The sequence below is a fragment of the Grampus griseus genome, assembly GCF_964374135.1.
Source record: "Grampus griseus genome assembly, chromosome: 11".
NCBI classification, from domain to species: domain Eukaryota; kingdom Metazoa; phylum Chordata; class Mammalia; order Artiodactyla; family Delphinidae; genus Grampus; species Grampus griseus.
In genome coordinates, this window is record NC_139005.1 from 12,637,815 (window position 1) to 12,653,722 (window position 15,908).

The following is a 15,908-nucleotide window of genomic DNA, read 5'->3' on the forward strand; positions in this document are numbered from 1 at the left end:
AAAAATTGTGAGGAATCATCAAAAATTTCTGAAGCATCCTGGTATGAAATAGGTGCTTCCCTCAATGTTTAGCTCCATTTCTTTTCAAGAATATTTCTAGACCACGTTTGGAATCCACTTTCCTTATGTCTCTGGAACTGTTTTCAAAATTCTGAAGCACTTGCTAAAAATGCCCGTTTGTTCCCCAGCTATGCTCCCAGGAAATTCTGATCTAGGAGGTTGGGGTTGGGCATGGGAAACATTTTTTAACAAAGCCCTCAAGTGATTCTTAAAATCATGCAATGCTGCTCGAGAGCAGTGGTTCTCAAACCTTACTACTTAGGCAGCTTAAAAAAAATCCTAGTCTCTGGTGCCCATCTCAAATCAACATAATCAGAACTTCCGGTGGTAGGGCTCAGGCATCAGTATTTTTTAAGTGTCCTCAGGTGGCTTTCTTGGACATCTAGGATTGAGAATCGCTGCTCTCAAACAACACTCAAGTAAATATTAAAACAGCTTTGGAAAAAAGGCTGTGGGATAATAATTTTTTTACTTCTAGTGTTTTCCCAGGATAAAAGATACTAAATTTGAGCAAGTTTTTAAAAATCAGAACACTTTAGTATGAGACAGATATTATGTAGAGTCAAACTGAGTACCAGATATTCAAAATTTCTGGGATGGAATAAGTCAGTCTCTAGACTTTTTCAAGAAATTTATACCAATCTACTATTTGAGCTTTTAAATAATGTATAATTCACTCTGGTAACTGGTTAGCGACAGACTATGATATGCAGATGGCATGCAAATTATCAGGTGAAATAAATAGAGACACGAGGAAGCAAGATTTAAGGTTAATTGTGGTAGGATTTAAAATTATGGTCATGAACAGACTTAATTATTCACCATTCATTTTGTTTCCAGAAAAGATTCTGCACAGGTGTATTTACCTAGATGATCGCCAGTATGGTAACTCTTATTGTACATGTCAGATTTTGGAAAATGCTGAAAGAGCCATGTTCCGATCTGGACGATGGCACAAGGAGATGTTGGCAGATTATTATGCCTCTTGATTTCAGGGAGTTTAGCTTTATTCTTTCAGTTAGGTACATAGTCGAGGAAGATCCAGTACCAGATGGTGATGTTGGCTGGGAGGGGTTTTCTCACCTACATTTGGCAGCTCTACTCGGAAGTGGTGCTTTCAGTGCTTTAGACTTCCAGTCTATACTATTTCACATGATCATTGGGAAGCTTTAGGTGGTAGAGATGCAATGACACATCTCATTAAGCGTCCCGTAACTATGAACAGCTGACATCTGTGCTGAAACCAGAACTGGATGCAGCCTTCAAGTGGTTATAGGTTCAAGTGTTGTGTTGCTTTTTTTTTTTTCAGTTTATAAGTGATTTAATAAGCATAGCACTGCTGTCGTTAAACCAGAAAAATATATGTAGTAGAGACTTGAATTAGAATATATTACTAGGGCTTCCCTGGTGGTGCAGTGGTTGGGGGTCCGCCTGCCGATGCAGGGGACACAGGTTCGTGCCCCGGTCCGGGAGGATCCTACATGCTGCGGAGCAGCTGGGCCCGTGAGCCATGGCCGCTGAGCCTGCGCGTCCAGAGCCTAAAAAAAAAAAAGAATATATTACTAAAGACTTGAATTCAAAAATTTGAATAGTAGTAAGTCTTTCTGTAGGGAGAGATTAGTGGTCAAAATTTAGCTGTGTTGCTTTTTTAAAGACACTGATGAAATTCATTATATTAACCAAGCTTGTAATTTCTAGAGGCATTTTTGACTTGGAGAAATAGATTATAAATCAGTGGGCTGCTCATTTTAAAGATGGCCTTCTCCTAAATGGCCTTCCTCTTTCCCAGAAGTTGGACAATGATTTTAGCTGATGACTTATTTATTCGTCATTTAATAACAACAGTCATAGTTACCCTGACTTGAATGCCTATAATGTGCTAGGATACTTTGTGTAAGAACCCCACAACAGCCCTCCAAGTTATCCCCATTCTGTGCTTTGAGAGGTGAAGGAACTTGCCGAAAACCATAAGACTCCTAAGTGACAGAGCCAGGATCCTGCCAGCTATCTGGCTGCCCAGCAGGGACTCTGTTCATCTTGCCACCAACCCCTGCGTTATGTACAAGAATAGAATGAACAGTCATTTCTATAAAGTGCAACAAGCAGCTGTTCATAAAAGTTTAGTATTTGAACTGAGAAAACAACAACAACCGTATTCAGCCTTCAAGGGGCTTATTATTTCTACAGTCTCTTATCACATTAAAGAATAACACCCTGGTTCTTTATACACATTTCTCGGTGCTTAACTTTAAAAAATATTGCATGATTCCTTTATCAGAGATTTTAATGAAATCAGGAAATAATAAGTAACCCAATCGAAATGTGTTCATCCTAAATTTGGCCTGGCTACAGAAATTCATTTTCACCTCATTCCTCATCCCCGCCTTTCCAATGTCCTAAAGCACGAACCCATTGGGTGTTCCCTCCGTTTCCCCAAGGAAATATTTCATTCATATAATGTCTCCTTTGTAATCAACACTGAGAAATGTCACTTTGATTAAACACAACTCTGAATGACTAAGGCGACAGTACAATAAATTCTCCAGAGCTATCTTTCAGAACAACTGATTGCTCTTTAGTCTTAATCCTCCAGAGTCTTATTTAATCAAAATGATGTTGCTAATTAAGGATTAAAACCTCCGTATAGAATAAAAAAGAAGGATTTTTCTTTCTCCTTTGGGCAGGTCAAGGAGGCAGAATTTGCTGTAAGGAAGTAAAAAGTCCCTTCCACCTTTGGTAAAACTGCATTATTCTCTGACGTTTGGACTTAATCCAAAATAGGCCTGAGTGCTTTGTCATATTAATATAGTCGGGGGATGGGGGGGGGAAGAAGGAAAGAAAGAAGGAAACAAAAGAAAGCAGAAAGAAAAACAGAAAGAAAAAGGAACTGTCTTAGATAGCTATATGTACCTAGATAATATTTATTCTAAATTTTTTTCATTTAATGCTTTTAATATGAATTTTCTTTAAACATTTTGTCTGATGCTGTCTGTGCATTGCTTTTATCCATTGCTAACTTTGATGGAATGGCAGAATATTTTAGAAAAATGATACTAACCCATTTCACAGAGAAGAGGAAGCAAAAGACAATATATCTCCAATATATTTGACATCAACTGGTGAATGCCAATAAGAACCACAGAGTTCTCTACTAAATGCTGAAATACTCTATCTTGAGATCAAAATCTCAATTTCTCCTTGACTTTGCATTTGATAATAAAAATTGGTTCCTTGAAAACACATAAAACTGTATAAGAACTCACTAAGAGAGACAAAGCTGTATAGAAATGTAGTTTGATTTCCAGGGAATACAAATTCTTTCAGGTGCTGGGGGTGAAGTGGATGTTAAATAGAGATGCTGGTTGGTGTTTTAACGAATTGTAAAATACTTCTTCCATCCTTTTCATCTTTCTGAATTTATAATCTCTGCCGTGTTAGTCTATTACAATGTAGACATAACTAATAATAGCTACTGTTTATTGATTACCACTATGTGCCACATTCTCTGCCAGTAATGCACATATTATTACCTCTAATAAAACCCAGGAAGAGGTATTATTATAACCCTTCAGAAATGGTTAAACTCAAAGAAGAAATGACTTGACCAAGGTCAGGCAGCTGTGTGAAGTAGAATTGAGATTTCCACCAAGGCCTGTTTGTTTCCAAAGCCACATTCTATTCACTATGACATGCCATCTCACACTTGTTTACTTGAAGGATCAAGTCATCAGTGTGTTTCAAGAAGGTGCTGGTAAACTGTGTTGGCCTATACCTGACTCATAGGCTCCCAGAATACTGGCTGAATCATTGTCAAAGGTATTGTCCCATTGTCACCCAGCCCAATCAATGACAAAGGCTGAACAACCATCATCAAAACGGGACCAGAGAGCAAGCAATGAGAAATGCCCAAAGGGGGAGGAATGTCTGTTCCCGAGAATGCCTGTTTTCTCTCCTAGCCAGTGCTGCTTACCAGTTAAAAAAGGACACTTGTTTCTGGGATCCATACTCCTGAAGGCTGTAAGCGCCCAGTGGACAGACAATGGTCCTTATTCCTCCTGTGCCGAGGCAGATGGCCACCAGTGCTACGTGAAACAGCCTGGTCTGTTCCTTTTTTGGTATGTTGTCAATCATATGGTGAGTGCCCATGTAGAAACCCTCCAAGGGAAAAGCAGCCACAGATAACAAAGCAGAGCCTATAGATAGAGAAAAAAAAAAGGAATAAATGTGTATAGACCACTGACTCACCAAACAACATCAGAAATAAGGTTTTTCCTCTGAACGTTGCCTCGTTATGCAATTGTCTTATTAAAATATTAATCATGGCAATTCTGGAGGTAATACGATTTTCCTAAATGTAAATATTTCCCTCAGTATATGTTTTTTTTTTTTTTTTTTTTTTGCTGTACGTGGGCCTCTCACGGTTGTGGCCTCTCCCGTTGCAAAGCACAGGCTCCGGACGCGCAGGCTCAGCGGCCATGGCTCACGGGCCCAGCCACTCCGCGGCATGTGGGATCTTCCCGGACCGGGGCACGAACCCGTGTCCCCTGCATCGGCAGGCGGACTCTTAACCACTGCGCCACCAGGGAAGCCCAGTATATGTTTTTAATTAATCCTAAGTCCTAGTTTTTTTCCCCTCAGACTTGAACTATCTCTCAGAGGACATACAAGCAAATCGTGTCCATTTTAACAAAGTTAAAACAATTCAGAAATACCTGATGTGAGACACTAAAGATGTTTGCAGTCCCACCCCCAGAGAAAAACCACCGTTCACAAGGGTTATTTGTTGTTAATCAACAGAGTGAGAAAAACCGCGATGATCTCAGACATCTCAGAAGCCTGTTAAAGAAAACGTTTTAAGAAGAACGTTATTGTAGTTAGAGGAGAACATAGCCTCTCTTTTCCTTTTCTACTTCGCTTTTTCCTTTTAAATCCCTTTTATTTCTCTCATTTCTCCTGTAGTGGCGTGGAGCCTCCTTTGCCACACACATAGGTGAGAAGGCTGGGGATGGGTGTGAGGTGAGTAATGCAGTACAGGTGGGAAGGAGGCAGGAGAGAATGACAAAGGAAGGTTGAAATCACTTTGCTGTACACCTGAAACTAACACGACATTGTAAATCAACCAGACTTCAATCAAACCCAAAAACAAACCAACAAAAAGAAGATTAAGCTGCCTTCTCACTTCCGTCTTGCAGGGATCAAACTTGAAGACTTTCCTTGTCTAATAATTACCACTCAATTCCATACTTTTGCTAAGCTATTTATAGTTTGCAAAACATCTTTGTGTACTACATTGTTTGATCTTGGAAAAACTTTGTGATGACAGAGGACAGATTTTTTTTTTTTAATTCTGATTTTTCAAAAAAAAAGAAAAAAAAAAGAAACAGGTTTGTTGAGGCTAAGTGACCCAATGTTACGGAGTAACCCAGTTGTGATCTCCCTCTTCTTGAAATTCCTGTTATCACATGATCAGATCAATTTTTTGGGGGGGGGTCAATTTGATTAGGGAAAAATGGCTTCTCCATGTTAGTTTTCAACTCCGTTTTATTAACTTGGCATTCACACTTTTTTGGTATAAATTTTTATATAGTCATTTTATGTGGTTAGTTTTCTCAATTAGACTATAAGGGTATTAAAGGCAAAAACTGGGCCTAATGTTTCCATCTCCCATACAGTGGCTTTTGCAATGTGAAGAATGCATGCCCTTAATAGTTGTTTGGTAACAGATTGATTTACCATGAGGGTGGGCCCTTTACTGAGTTTGAAATGTTTCCTGTTAAGGTGAGCCAGATGTGCAGCTAACTTCTCCCTCTCTCTCTCTGCCACTCAGTCTTTATCTCTGGAAGTGTCACGTGAGGCCTGGCTAGGCTAAGGTTATCCAAAGAGGATGGACAGAGAACTGCTTCTTGCAGCAGCCATCTATTTAAAGACAAATTCTTTTAGTGGTAACATTGTGTAAATTTGAAAGGCACTTTACTTCCATCTTTTGAAAAATGTCATAATACACTGATTGCAGTAGGTAAAAACTTTATTTCTATCTACTTTAAAATTGATGTAATAAAAATACAAGTCATTGACATATAAGATAAAAAGATTCCTTGTTGATGTGTGCTATTGTGCAGTGCACAGTCCGCACACCTGTACTTGGTAGCTCTGTATAAAGCACCATGATGTGTCATATCTCTTGCTAGGTGGTGGGGGTCTGCTGGTTCCTCCCATCAGGAGCGAATGCATCCATCGGAGAAGGCACACATGCAGGTGGACAATTATAATGGGGCAAATGCAATCACTTGGGTATGATCAGAGCGTGGCTGAGCACAGAGGAGCTAGCAACGAACACTACGTGAATCTTTTTTTTTTTTTTTAACATCTTTATTGGAGTATAACTGCTTTCCAATGGTGTGTTAGTTTCTGCTTTATAACAAAGTGAATCAGCTGTATGTATACATATATCCCCATATCTCTTCCCTCTTGGGTCTCCCTCCCTCCCACCCTCCCTATCCCACCCCTCTAGGTGGTCGCAAAGCACCGAGCTGATCTCCCTGTGCTATGCGGCTGCTTCCCACTAGCTATCTACCTTATGTTTGGTAGTGTATATATGTCCATGCCTCTCTCTCGCTTTGTCACAGCTTACCCTTCCCCCTCCCCATATCCACAAGTCCATTCTCTAGTAGGTCTGTGTCTTTATTCCTGTCTTACCCCTAGGTTCTTCATGACATTTTTTCCCTTAAATTCCATATATATGTGTTAGCATACGGTATTTGTATTTCTCATTCTGACTTACTTCACTCTGTATGACAGACTCTAGGTCTATCCACCTCATTACAAATAGCTCAATTTCGTTTCTTTTTATGGCTGAGTAATATTCCATTGTATATATAGGCCACATCTTCTTTATCCATTCATCCGATGATGGGCACTTAGGTTGTTTCCATCTCTGGGCTATTGTAAATAGAGCTGCAATGAACATTTTGGTACATGACTCTTTTTGAATTATGGTTTTCTCAGGGTATATGCCCAGTAGTGGGATTGCTGGGTCATATGGTAGTTCTATTTGTAGTTTTTTAAGGAACCTCCATACTGTTCTCCACAGTGGCTGTATCAATTTACATTCCCACCAGCAGTGCAAGAGGGTTCCCTTTTCTCCACACCCTCTCCAGCATTTATTGTTTCTAGATTTTTTGATGATGGCCATTCTGACTGGTGTGAGATGATATCTCATTGTGGTTTTGATTTGCATTTCTCTAATGATTAATGATGTTGAGCATTCTTTCATGTGTTTGTTGGCAGTCTATATATCTTCTTTGGAGAAATGTCTGTTTAGATCTTCTGCCCATTTTTGGATTGGGTTGCTTGGTTTTTTGTTATTGAGCTGCATGAGCTGCTTATAAATTTTGGAGATTAATCCTTTGTCAGTTGCTTCATTTGCAAATATTTTCTCCCATTCTGAGGGTTGTCTTTTGGTCTTGTTTATGGTTTCCTTTGCTGTGCAAAAGCTTTGAAGTTTCATTAGGTCCCATTTGTTTATTTTTATTTCCATTTCTCTAGGAGGTGGGTCAAAAAGGATCTTGCTGTGATTTATGTCATAGAGTGTTCTGCCTGTGTTTTCCTCTAAGAGTTTGATAGTTTCTGGGCTTACATTTAGGTCTTTAATCCATTTTGAGCTTATTTTTGTGTATGGTGTTAGGGAGTGATCTAATCTCATACTTTTATATGTACCTGTCCAGTTTTCCCAGCACCGCTTATTGAAGGGGCTGTCCTTTCTCCACTGTACATTCCTGCCTCCTTTATCAAAGATAAGGTGACCATATGTGCGTGGGTTTATCTCTGGGCTTTCTATCCTGTTCCATTGATCTATCTTTCTGTTTTTGTGCCAGTACCACACTGTCTTGATTACTGTAGCTTTGTAGTATAGTCTGAAGTCAAGGAGCCTGATTCCTCCAGCTCCGTTTTTCATTCTCAAGATTGCTTTGGCTATTCAGGGTCTTTTGTGTTTCCATACAAATTGTGAAAGTTTTTGTTCTAGTTCTGTGAAAAATGCCAGTGGTAGTTTGATAGGGATTGCATTGAATCTGTAGATTGCTTTGGGTAGTAGAGTCATTTTCACAATGTTGATTCTTCCAATCCAAGAACATGGTATATCTCTCCATCTATTTGTATCATCTTTAATTTCTTTCATCAGTGTCATAGTTTTCTACATACAGGTCTTTTGTCTCCTTAGGTAGGTTTCTTCTTAGGTATTTTATTCTTTTTGTCGCCATGGTAAATGGGAGTGTTTCCTTAATTTCTCTTTCATATTTTTCATCATTAGTGTATAGGAATGCAAGAGATTTCTGTGCATTAATTTTGTATCCTGCTAATTTACCAAATTCATTGATTAGCTCTAGTAGTTTTCTGGTAGCATCTTTAGGATTCTCTATGTATAGTATCATGTCATCTGCAAACAGTGACAGCTTTACTTCTTTTCTGATTTGGATACCTTTTACTTCCTTTTCTTCTCTGATTGCTGTGGCTAAAACTTCCAAAACTATGTTGAATAAGAGTGGTGACAGTGGGCAACCTTGTGTTTTTCCTTATCTTAGTGGAAATGCTTTCAGTTTTTCACCATTGAGGACAATGTTGGCTGTGGGTTTGTCATATATGGCCTTTATTATGTTGAAGGAAAGTTCCCTCTATGCCTACTTTTTATCATAAATGGTTTTTATCATAAATGGGTGTTGAATTTTGTTGAAAGCTTTCTCTGCATCTAATGAGATGATCATATGTTTTTTCTCCTTCAATTTGTTAATATGGTGTATCACATTGATTGATTTGCATATATTGAAGAATCCTTGCATTCCTGGAATAAACCCCACTTGGTCATGGTGTATGATCCATTTAATGTGCTGTTGGATTCTGCTTGCTAGTATTTTGTTGAGGATTTTTGCATCTATGTTCATCAGTGATATTGGCCTGTAGTTTTCTTTCTTTGTGACATCCTTGTCTGGTTTTGGTATCAGGGTGATGGTGGCCTCGTAGAATTAGTTTGGGAGTGTTCCTCCCTCTGCTATATTTTGGAAGAGTTTGAGAAGGATAGGTGTTAACTCTTCTCTAAATGTTTGATAGAATTCGCCTGTGAAGCCATGTGGTCCTGGGCTTTTGTTTGTTGGAAGATTTTTAATCACAGTTTCAATTTCAGTGCTTGTGATTGGTCTGTTCATATTTTCTATTTCTTCCTGATTCAGTCTTGGCAGGTTGTGCATTTCTAAGAATTTGTCCATTTCTTCCAGGCTGTCCATTTGATTGGCATTTCATTCTTTTTTCTTTATTCTGCTCTGCAGTAGTTATTTCCACTATTTTATCTTCCAGGTCACTTATCCGTTCTTCTGCCTCAGCTACTCTGCTATTGATCCCATCTAGAGTACTTTTAATTTCATTTATTGTGTTGTTCATCGTTGTTTGTTTCATCTTTAGTTCTTCTAGGTCCTTGTGAAATATTTCTTGCATTTTGTCTGTTCTATTTCCAAGATTTTGGATCATCTTTACTATCATTATTCTGAATTCTTTTTCAGGTAGACTGCCTATTTCCTCTTCATTTGTTAGGTCTGGTGGGTTTTTATCTTGCTCCTTCATCTGCTGTTTTTCTGTCTTCTCATTTTGCTTATCTTACTGTGTTTGGGGTCTCCTTTTTGCAGGCTGCAGGTTCGTAGTTCCTGTTGTTTTTGGTGTCTGTCCCCAGTGGCTAAGGTTGGTTCAGTGGGTTGTGTAGGCTTCCTGGTGGAGGGGACTAGTGCCTGTGTTCTGGTGGATGAGGCTGGATCTTGTCTTTCTGGTGGGCAGGTCCACGTCTGGTGGTGTGTTTTGGGGTGTCTGTGGACTTGTTATGATTTTAGGCAGCCTCTCTGCCAATGGGTGGGGTTGTGTTCCTGTCTTGCTAGTTGTTTGGCATAGGATGTCCAGCACTGTAGCTTGCTGGTCATTGAGTGAAGCTGGGTGCTGGTGTTGAGATGGAGATCTCTGGGAGATTTTCACCATTTGATATTATGTGGAGCTGGGAGGTCTCTTGTGGACCAGTGTCCTGAAGTTGGCTCTCCCTCCTCAGAGGCACAGCACTGACTCCTGGCTGCTGCACCAAGAGCCTTTCATCTACACGGCTCAGAATAAAAGGGAGAAAAAGTAGAAAGAATGAATTAGTAGAAGGAGAAAGAAAGAAAGGAAGGAAGGAAGGAAGGAAGGAAGGAAGGAAGGAAGGAAGGAAGGAAGGAAGGAAGGAAGGAGGGAGGGAGGAAGGAGGGAAGGAAGGAAAAAAAGAAAGGAGAAAAGTAAAATAAAGTAATGTAAAATATAATAAAGTTATTAAAATAAAAAAATAATTATTAAGAGAAAAAAATTTAAAAAACGGACGGATAGAACCCTAGGACAAATGGTGGAAGCAAAGTTATACAGACAGAATATCACCCAGAAGCATACACATACACACTCACAAAAAGAGGAAAAGGGGAAAAAATAATAAATCTTGTTCTCAAGTCCACCTCCTTAATTTGGGATGATTCGTTGTCTATTCATGTATTCCACAGATGCAGGGTACATCAAGTCGATTGTGGCGCTTTAATCCACTGCTCCTGAAGCTGCTGGGAGAGATTTCCCTTTCTCTTCTTTGTTCGTACAGCTCCCAGGGGCTCAGCTTTGGATTTGGCTCCGCCTCTGCGTGTAGGTCGCCGGAGGGCGTCTGTTCTTCGCTCAGACAGGACGGGGTTAAAGGCGCAGCTGCTTCGGGGGCTCTGGCTCACTCAGGCCGGGGGGAGGGAGGAGCACGGAGGGCGGGGCGAGCCTGCGGCGGCAGAGGCCGGCATGACGTTGCACCAGCCTGAGGCGCGCTGTGCGTTCTCCTGGGGGAGTTGACCCTGGATCCCGGGACCCTGGCAGTGGCGGGCTGCACAGGCTCCCCGGAAGGGGGGTGTGGATAGTGACCTGTGCTCGCACACAGGCTTTTTGGTGGCGGCAGCAGCAGCCTTAGCGTCTCATGCCCGTCTCTGGAGTCTGCGCTTTTAGCCGCGGCTCGCGCCCGTCTCTGGAGCTCCTTTAAGCAGCGCTCTTAATCCGGTCTCCTCGCGCACCAGGAAACAAAGAGAGAAGAAAAAGTCTCTTGCTTCTTCGGCAGCTCCAGACTTTTCCCCGGACTCCCTCCCGGCCAGCCGTGGCGCACTAACCCCCTGCAGGCTGTGTTCACGCCGCCAACCCCAGGCCTCTCCCTGGATCCGACCGAAGCCCGAGCCTCAGCTCCCAGCCCCGCCCGCCCCGGCGGGTGAGCAGACAAGCCTCTCGGCCTGGTGAGTGCCTGTCGGCCCTGATTCTCTGTGCGGGAATCTCTCCGCTTTGCCCTCCGCACCCCGGTTGCTGCGCTCTCCTCCGCGGCTCCGAAGCTTCCCCCCTCCGCCACCCGCAGTCTCCGCCCGTGAAGGGGCTTCCTAGTGTGTGGAAATCTTTCCTCCTTCACAGCTCCCTCCCACTGGTGCAGGTCCCGTCCCTATCCTTTTGTCTCTGTTTATTCCTTTTTCTTTTGCCCTACCCAGGTACCTGGGGGGGGGGGGTGGTTCTTGCGTTTTGGGAGGTCTGAGGTCTTCTGCCAGCGTTCAGTAGGTGTTCTGTAGGAGTTGTTCCACGTGTAGATGTATTTCTGGTGTATCTGTGGGGGGGAAGGTGATCTCCGCGTCTTACTCTTCCGCCATCTTCCCGGAAGCCTCCCACTACATGAATCTTGAAGGAAGGGCCAGGAGTTTTCATGTCTCGGATATGGGATGGAAAGGTAAAGGAAAATGACAATTTCAGGCAGAGAAAAGAGCAGATGTAACATTAGAAAAGTAGGGAAGCCCGTGAGGAGAAGTTCCGCCTGATTGGGGTCGTGTACTGAGACAGAAGTTTGGAGAGGTAAATTTGGGACAGGTTCTAAAGGTTCTTATAAACTAAATTGGCTTTTACATTTTAGATAATAGAGCCAATGTATAGATTTATTCTTTTAGGAAGTCAGTGTTTTTTGGTAGAAACAGCACTGGGGTCACACTGATGACTGACAGCCAGTAAGCAGGCCACTGTAATGGTCAAGAAGATGAAGGCTGCATTTTTGAGCTGAGGTTGTAGCAATACAGACAGAAGACACATTTTTGATGGAACCTCTGATACTTAGTGACTGGTTGGAATTTTATGACATCCATGAGTGGGGGACACCAGGAAACAACTTTGAGTAGGAAACTGAATGGTCGTGGAATTGACTTGCCTTCTGTTTGCCAAATTCTAAGTTGGGACTTCAGTCCTAGTCTGATGACTTACACAGGAATTTAGACTGATGGGAATCACCATGTTAAACAAGAAGTTACCTAATGCCACTGACATGACCTGTTACCAAGTGAAGAAGAGTAAATCATGCTTCAATGTCTCCTCATCAGAAAACATTCCCTGACACAGAAGAGCCACCTTGTCACTCTCTAGTCCATCCTGTCCCCTTCCTCAGCTTTTTTTTCATCATCACACATTACCACCCAACATAATAGCTATTTATTACTTGATTTTCCCTCTCCCCACATCAGAAAGTCAACTTCATAAGAAAAGAGACTGCTTTCTTCTCTGTTGGGTTCCAGATCCTGGAACAATGTCTAGCACAGAGTAGTCAATGATAAACACTTACGGAATGGTGAACAAATATTTGCCATGCAGTGACTTAGTTTTTATTTCATGGAACTGAAACAGTGAAGAAGCGTACAAGTTTGAATCACGCTCTGATCGATTCAGTGAATGGTACTTTACCATCTGATTGGAATTGTGTGTAGGTTGAGTAGCTGATACCCATCACTTCCTCATTCACCTCCCCTGTCCCCCAAAACTGCATTTCTGCTGCACTGGTCAGTTTTGATGAACTGCCTACCTAAGTTCCTCAGCTCAGAACTTGGAGTTAATTTCCATCATATTTGTGACCTTACATAGTTGATGAGTTTTTATGGTTTTAGGTTCTTTCCTGGATTGACACTTCTCCATCACCTAGACCAACATCCTGAGATTTTCTGTTCTCTCTCTAACCTCTCACTGTGATTGTCAGTCCTGTTTATTGAAGCATTTCACAAATGTGTTCATATCTTCAGTAACTCCTTCTTGTCTAGAAGAGCAACCTGAACTTCCCAGGCTAAATTTCTAGACTGTTCATCAACTTGATCTCTATTTCATATCAGACAAATTTGATATTTCCCCAACATTGCTTGCAATCACGTCACTCCCAAACTTTTGTAGATCTATTTCTTTTTTGTTATGTAAAGAAGCACAGTGTAGCGTTAAATTCATTCATTTTTTAGCATGTAGCCATACTTCATAATATGGAAATCATGTCTTCAAGTGCAATCTTAATTATTATATGACTAATTAAAAGACCACCTTTTGATGAAAACGTTTCTACATGTACTTCAAAACAACTTTTTAGCACACTTCACTTTAGTTGTGAAGCAAATGAACCTCATATTTCACATAGAATTTGTCACAAATTTTGGCTTGTGGTAGGAAGGGGGGAAAGGAGGGAATTCTGCAGAGTATAGAAAACAGACATTTAAAGAGATAATTATTATAAAATATAATCAGTGCAATGATAAAAGTATCAAAGCATCCTCTAACACACACACACACACACACACTTAGTAGTATCCCTCAAATAATACAGAGAATAAACTAAATTGAAGCAACATTCTTAGCTCATTTATTACATCTTATGCTAAAACAAAGTGGGTATAGCATAAATCAAACGTCCTAATAAAAATCCACTAAAATAAGTTGTAAAACAATCCAGTCAGAAGTGGACACTCACCTAGAAAATGCAGAAATAAGCAAACCTGTATCAGTTTGTTTCTTCCTAGACATACATCAGCAAGCCATCCTGCAAACACCGGGGTAAGGATTGACGTTCCAATAAAACACAAGTTCAAAATGGCGGCTTGGTAATTGTGATAGCCAAGCTTGACGGTGCAAAAAGGGATCATATTGCAGACGACTTCAAAGAAAGTGAACCTCTCACACAGCTCCACCAGAAGCAAACATATTCCAACTTGAAATTTTTTCAGAGTATGATGAAGACAAATAACCAATATGTCTTACAGTTTTCTCCTTCTCAATTCTGTGATTTAAGGGTACTTTCTCATCGGTGTTTTTAAAGCCTGTAACAGACATGACTACCCTCCTTGAAGACTACTTATGCTAGTGGTTTAAACTTGGTGATTTTTCCCCCACTCCTCTAATGAAAAAATAAATAAGATCTTTGCTTTGAATTTCACAACTCCATGCTAAGTTTCATACGTTTTTTTTGCACATTAGTGTTGTTCATTTTGCTGATCGAAGAGCACAAGAAAAGAGACATGAGTATTTAAACCATGGTAGCTCAGTGTAGCCAAATCTGATTTGTTCGTCTAATTACTTAGAGGCTAAATTAGGCTCTTCCTGCAAATTTATATTGAATTACATGAATCCAGTTGAATACGTGTGGAAACTCATCTGCCTCACACTGATAAAGTTTAAATACGGAGGCAGAAGAAGCAGTTTTTCAGGAGAATTTGAGCACTAGATCAAGAAATAATTTGAGTCTAATAATTTCTGATACTTTAATTAAACAAGCCAGAACAGTACCAAGAGATAAAGCGCGAAAGGAAATCTGTTTTGAGGGGGCAGGATATCTTATCATTATTACATTTCTTGTTATTTTTGGTTGGAATTCTGATAAGAAAGCTAATTAGGTAACAGAAGTGCTAGTACATTTAGGTAACAAGCAGAGTTTGCAAGAAAGTAATTTAAGTGCACTAATGAAAAGAGAAAATATTAAACAAAACCCGTCTTCCTTTAAGTTGACCCCAGGCTTGTAGAACAGCCTCTCGGAGGAAATCAGAGTGAAAGGCACTATTTGACTCATTATTACTCAGCAACAGGGGTACAGCAACTATCCTACACATGCTTTGGGGAATATTGGATCAGGTATCACCCTGACCCTTCAGCTGGGTGAATGGATGTTAACATTCTGTTTCGGAAAGCAGAAGAGCACAAATTAAGCTGAAAAAGCAGCCGTATGATAATTCATTCTTTTTTATGACTGACTAATTTCCATTGTGTATATATTATATATAGCACATCTTCTTTATCCATTCATCTGTCGATGGACACTTAGGTTGCTTCCGTGTCTTGTCTATTGTAAATAGTGCTTCCATGAACATTGGGATGCAGGTATCTTTTCAAATAGGGTTTTTGTCATTTCTGAACATACACCAAGGAGTGGGGTTGCTGGATCATATGGTAACTCTATTTTACTTTTTTAAGGAACCCATATTGTTTTCCATAGTGGCTGCACCAATTTTCATTCCCACCAACAGCATAGCAGTTCCTTTTCCTCATACCCTCTCCAGCATTTAATATTTGTAGACTTTTTGGTGATGGTCATTCTGACCAGTGTGAGGTGATAGCTCATTGTAGTTTTGATTTGCAGTTCTCTAATAATTAGCAGTGTTGAACATCTTTTCATGTGCGTTTTGGCTATCTGTATGTCTTCTTTGGGAAAATGTCTAGTTAGATCTTCTGCCCAAGTCAGAGAAAGACAATTGTATGATATCACTTATATGTGGAATCTAAAAAAATAATACAAATGAATTTATTCACAAAACAGAAATACACTCACATAGGAACAAACTTATGGTTACCAAAGGGGAAATAAGAGATAAATTTACCAAAGGGATAAATTAGGAGCTTAGGACTAACAGATACACACTACTATATATAAAATAAACAAGAAGGTTTTACTGTATAGCACAGCTATATTCAATAACTTGTAATAACCTATAATAGAAAAGAATCTGTAA

At 40.4% G+C, this 15,908-nt stretch overlaps 1 protein-coding gene across 1 annotated transcript in view; it reads right to left on the reverse strand.

Annotated features, from left to right (window-relative positions):
* Positions 1-14,238, reverse strand: part of SLC15A5 (solute carrier family 15 member 5) — a gene marked incomplete at both ends in the record, with an annotated part of 88,775 nt that extends 74,537 nt beyond the window's left edge. Inside the window, 3 exon segments of the mRNA XM_082666456.1 lie at positions 4,031-4,253; positions 13,880-14,151; positions 14,153-14,238. Coding sequence (XP_082522582.1) covers positions 4,031-4,253; positions 13,880-14,151; positions 14,153-14,238 — 581 coding nt within the window.
* Positions 14,239-15,908: the final 1,670 nt, after the last annotated feature.